This window comes from Sinocyclocheilus rhinocerous, unplaced genomic scaffold, assembly GCF_001515625.1.
Source record: "Sinocyclocheilus rhinocerous isolate Xijiao unplaced genomic scaffold, SAMN03320098_v1.1 scaffold5715, whole genome shotgun sequence".
Classification (NCBI taxonomy): domain Eukaryota; kingdom Metazoa; phylum Chordata; class Actinopteri; order Cypriniformes; family Cyprinidae; genus Sinocyclocheilus; species Sinocyclocheilus rhinocerous.
Window position 1 is genome coordinate 3,250 of NW_015656231.1, and position 5,159 is coordinate 8,408.

Below are 5,159 nucleotides of genomic sequence, written 5' to 3' on the forward strand. Positions count from 1 at the left end.
AATAAATACTTTTTTTCAAACCTTAACAGTACTTCACTCACCCACGTTTCTGTTTGGTACAGATATGGGAGCTTTACCTGCAAACCCATGTGAGATTGCTGTATGATTCATCTGCTTTTATATAATACATTTCCTTTGTATTCCTCTCACTTATAATTAACTAGATTATAATTGAACTATATTTAGAGTAGTTTTGTCTTTTGATAAGATGTAGTGAATGGAGTTATTCAGCATCTCAAATGTTAATTAAAAAATGAATGCTTTAGCTTTCTTTCCTGAATATATGTTGTATAATATGAAATATATGCATTTTGTAAATTGTCATTCCCCTTGTCTTAAGGAGTTGGCATGCCACCTGCTGGTGCATTAATGTATAAAATAATGAGTCAATGCATAATTGGTGTTTAGTTTTGAGGCCCATGCATTTTAGTAAAATGGATTTAAAAGTGTCTGGCACAATTGATTTCTGTCTATTTTTCTGAACGCCATCTAACACAAATCTCTTTTTCAGCTCCATGAAAATGACCACCTCTGCAGATGATTTATTTAGTTCCCAGATATGTGTATATTCTATAATCTATCAAAATTGCTTCCCCTCCTCTTCGTGAGGATTGTGCTTTGTGTGGCTGCATGCAATAATGCAGAATATGAAATTGATGGAGAGTGTTGCCCGATGTGTGATCCAGGTAAGTCCTGGATAAGATTGCTCTTCACTCAAACCCACAATAGATAAAGATGACCCCAGATACTTAAAGGGGTCATATATGATACTTTTTCATTATAGGCTTTAAATTGTATCATTCATTATTACTGATGAACAACTGTAATATGCTCATAAAATAATCTATGTTTGAACAGAAATTAATAGAGCCCGACCGATATATCGTTTTGCCGATATTATCGGCTGATATGAGCCTGACGCTGATATATCGGTATTGGCGAATATGCCGCCGATATGAAATTTTTTTTACAGAACATATAACGCAGATAAAATGCTTGAAATTGTGTAATTACTTAGTTTGTCTCAGTAAGCTATGTCATTACTTCAAGTTTCAGTATTCTGATTGGCTAAAGCATAGATAAACATTATGCACCATGAAGTGTAAATGTTGTACATTTTATGTTTGTATAGTTATTTGTGATTTAAACCTTCACAGTACTTCACTCACCCACGTTTCTGTTTGGTACAGATATGGGAGCTTTACCTGCAAACCCATGTGAGATTGCTGTATGATTCATCTGGTATTTATATAATACATTTCCTTTGTATTCCTCTCACTTATAATTAACTAGATTATAACTGAACTATATTTAGAGTAGTTTTGTCTTTTGATAAGATGTAGTGAATGGAGTTATACAGCATCTTCAAATGTTAATTAAATTTGAATTCATAAATATATGTTGTATAATATGAAATATATGCATTTTGTAAATTGTCATTCCCCTTGTCTTAAGGAGTTGGCATGCCACCTGCTGGTGCATTAATGTATAAAATAATGAGTCAATGCATAATTGGTGTTTAGTTTTGAGGCCCATACATTTTAGTAAAATGGATTTAAAAGTGTCTGGCACAATTTATTTCTGTCTATTTTTCTGAAAGCCATCTAACACAAATCTCTTTTTCAGCTCCATGAAAATGACCACCTCTGCAGATGATTTATTTAGTTCCCAGATATGTGTATATTCTATAATCTATCAAAATTGCTTCCTGTCCTCTTCGTGAGGATTGTGCTTTGTGTGGCAGCATGCAATAATGCAGAATATGAAATTAATGGAAAGTGTTGCCCAATGTGTTATCCAGGTAAGTCAGATACTTAAAGGGGTCATATATGATACTTTGTCATTATAGGCTTTAAACTGTATCATTCATTATTACTGATGAACAACTGTTATGCTATATGCTCATAAAATAATCTTCTATGTTTGAACAGAAATTACACTTGTGGTACATTCCCTTCATCTGGTATAAAATAATGTATAGAAACAACTAGGGCATGCCAGGTGTTGAATTACAGTGTGAAATCTATTTATATAGTACACAGTTTTATTTCTGATTCTATTTTTTATTATAAGTCACTTATTTGACAGATATTATTATAGCTACATAATCCACAAATAGATTTCAAGGTCTAGGTTAGTGGTTTCCAAGATGGAAGATGGTTTGGAATCACTGATCTATCCATCATTGCATTAAACACAACATGACTCCAGTCTAGGGTTGGGTATTGATGCAGATTTCCTGATTTATTTCACTTTGATTCTGATTCGCAAACATTCACAACTTGTCAAGTTGTTCAGCAGAAGCAGATATCCCTGAAAATAGGCATAAAGTAAAAAAAGAGGTCAAAAACCAATATTGGGATTGTTCATAACAAGATCCCGATTAATTAGAAAATCTGTGTACCCAGCGTTATTACAGTCTGATTATTTTGATTATTTATTCTATGCTATTTTCTAAATCAGAAAAATATTTATTGGCCAAGTGTGCACAAGCACACAAGGAGTTTGTTGTGGCGTTAGAAATGTACTTAACATAAAATCAAGATACAGAACATAAGAAACATACAAAAATTTTTTTTTAAGTCTACACAGTTTATAGAAATATACAGACATACAGTAATTGCAACTTATACAGTTACAAATACATGCAAAAGTTATGTACATATGGCATGTATAAATAATAAATGTGCTGGCAATTTTTTTTATATTGTCTAGGAAAGCGAGTTCATAAACATTGTGATAAGTACACAAGCACAACATGTGATTCATGCCTCGTGATGACTTACACTAATGCTCCTAATGGATTTACAGAATGTCTACCCTGTTCTGTCTGTGATGCAAGTGAGTAAAACTTTCTTTCTTAGTGAGTCGTCATGCTTTCATGCTTTCAAATATATTGTAATTTTTTTTTCTCTAGCTGACTTGACATTGCCAGGTTTTCTACAATTGACTCATTCGTTTGCTTTCTTGTCAAAGGTAATGGGCTGAGAGTAAAGCAGACATGTACATTAATATCAGACACAGTGTGTGAACCTCTGCCAGGTTATTACTGTATAGACTTGCTCTATAACTGTAAAAGGGCCATGAAACATTCATCCTGCTCACCTGGACAATACATCAACCAAACCGGTCAGTCTTTTATCAGTCGAGCAGCTTTAATATACATCCATAAAAACTGAGAACAATAACTCTGCTTGCATTTATATTAACTCTTTATTGCTCATGTACTGATGCTGTATTTTTAAATTGCATTTGTGTAGGAACAGAGTTCAGAGATACAGTGTGTGATTACTGTCCTGCTGGTTCATATTCAAATGGTACATTCTGCAAATTGCATACAAAGTAAGTATTAATATTTTAAAACTCTGACACCTTCTTAAATTAAATTTGTTGTTTTTTAATTTGCTTCAGTAGATTTTTTTTCTCATGAGATGTATTTGTAGTTCATCTTGAGTACTGTATCTCTCTCTAACAGCTGTGCATCTCTTGACAAAATAACAATCAAGGAAGGAACAGATAAGACTGATGCTGAGTGCAGTAACAGAGCACCTTCTTATTTACTGCCACTGATTCTGTGTGTGTGTGGAGTGTGTTCGCTGTCGCTTATTGTCATAATTGTAATTATTGTAAGGAAAAAAATTAAGCAAAATAGTGGATTAAATCGAGTTACAACTCAAGATTTAGACCTGTAAACTTTGTTTTTAATCATGTAATGTTTTTAAATAGTAATTACTGTTTCTACTATACGTTTAATATTTTTTCATGAGCACCAAAATCAAGCTGGTCCTCCCTCTGACCAAGTTATTTGCTCTCTTGGCTAATGTTTATAGATTAAACTTGTATAAATGCCAGTCAGAAGTTGCATAGATCCCCCAGCAGATCTTTTATCAAAGATTCAGTCATGTTTAGTGGACTTTTTTTGGGACAAGCTGCACTGGGTACCAAAAGTGTATTGAACCTTCCTAAAGAAGAAGGAGGACTTGGACTGGTGCATCTACAAACATTCAGTGCATACAAAGACTTTTAACAGGCTCGGAGAACCCAAACCTCTACACTGAGAGGGTTTGAAGGACTAGGATTGGATAGAGCCTCACTGTGATCCTCAGAAGCTGAAACTCTCCAAGTTTCCTGTTTTTTATCAAATCTTTTTAAAGTGTGGGCCTTGTTCAAGATTCCAAAGAAGAGGACTGTGAACACTTTGTTCTGGCTGTTGCACGAGGCGTTTATTTTGGGCTCACGTTTGGCCTTGTCCAGTGAACTGAGTTACTTTGTGACAGACGAGAATCTTCTCAACTCTGGAGCTAACTTTATAGATGTTCAGTGACTGAGAAGCTGGGGTTGAGATCTACTCGTTTGGTTGCCAGAACACTTGACAAGTGGAGGACCGCTTTGTCTGAAAAAGAACTGAAATTGTTATTGGATTACTCACTGGGGTTTATTAATCCAGATTGTACTGATTATTTTCCCGAGTTATATTTAACTCCCTTAATGGACAATTGTGGAGGCTGTTTCTTAGAGGTTAACAATTTGATTGTGATGCGCTCAGAATGCTACTTCTGGAAAGGTCTGTTACAAAATCTGTGTTAAAATCTTTAATAAGAAGACCTTGGATAAAAAAATTTGATACTGCTTGGCGTGGTATGCTTCATTTGAAAGAGAGTGAAAAACCTGAGTGGAGAGCAGTGTTGGGTGTAACGCGTTACTAAGTAACTGTACTGTACTGTACCGTTACTGTAATTAAATTACTTATCTGCTGAAAAATTAAAGTAAGGGATTACTCTTCATTTTTAGGTAATTTAATTACAGTTACTTATATTGTACTTGCGTTACACATATTGTAAATAATTTCAACAGTTTTGTATATATCAATATTGAATTTAAAATCTAAATTTATCGTCTAAAGGTAAAAGTGAACACTGCCTCTTTAAAATCATCAGCTGTATTGCATTTGCGCGTGAGTTCGCGCCAGTTGGCTGGTAGTCCCTGAAGTAGAAGATGTCAGCTGAACCGGGTGGCTGTTTTGCCAAATGGAAATATTCCAATTACTTCACTTTTTTAACACAGGTAGACAAGAACATTACTGTAAAATGTAAGCTATGTCCTGGTGAGAAAAAAACTATCGGCCGCTGTCAATTCCACAAGTAATCTACTGAAGCACT

The 5,159-nt window shown here is 34.4% G+C and overlaps 1 protein-coding gene across 2 annotated transcripts; it reads left to right on the plus strand.

Annotated features, from left to right (window-relative positions):
- The first annotated feature begins 240 nt into the window (after positions 1-240).
- Positions 241-4,610, plus strand: LOC107719923 (tumor necrosis factor receptor superfamily member 5-like). Of its 2 annotated transcripts, XM_016527474.1 has the most exons (6): positions 1,075-1,242; positions 1,627-1,801; positions 2,716-2,841; positions 2,977-3,129; positions 3,261-3,342; positions 3,476-4,610. In XM_016527474.1, the coding sequence occupies exons 2-6, from the start codon at positions 1,675-1,677 to the stop codon at positions 3,690-3,692; spliced, it is 705 nt and encodes a 234-aa protein (XP_016382960.1). In that variant the 5' UTR covers positions 1,075-1,242; positions 1,627-1,674; the 3' UTR covers positions 3,693-4,610. The 2 variants fall into 2 exon arrangements, with proteins under 2 accessions (XP_016382961.1, XP_016382960.1); XM_016527475.1 differs by lacking the exons at positions 1,075-1,242; positions 1,627-1,801 and adding an exon at positions 241-686.
- The last annotated feature ends 549 nt before the right edge of the window (positions 4,611-5,159 follow it).

Coding starts and splice junctions, on each gene's coding strand:
- LOC107719923 (XM_016527475.1), top strand. CDS start 560: ATGTGTATATTCTATAATCTATCAAAATTGCTTCCCCTCCTCTTCGTG. Junction 2,842..2,976: donor CTGTTCTGTCTGTGATGCAA/GTGAGTAAAACT, acceptor TTCTTGTCAAAG/GTAATGGGCTGAGAGTAAAG. Junction 3,343..3,475: donor TTCTGCAAATTGCATACAAA/GTAAGTATTAAT, acceptor TCTCTCTAACAG/CTGTGCATCTCTTGACAAAA.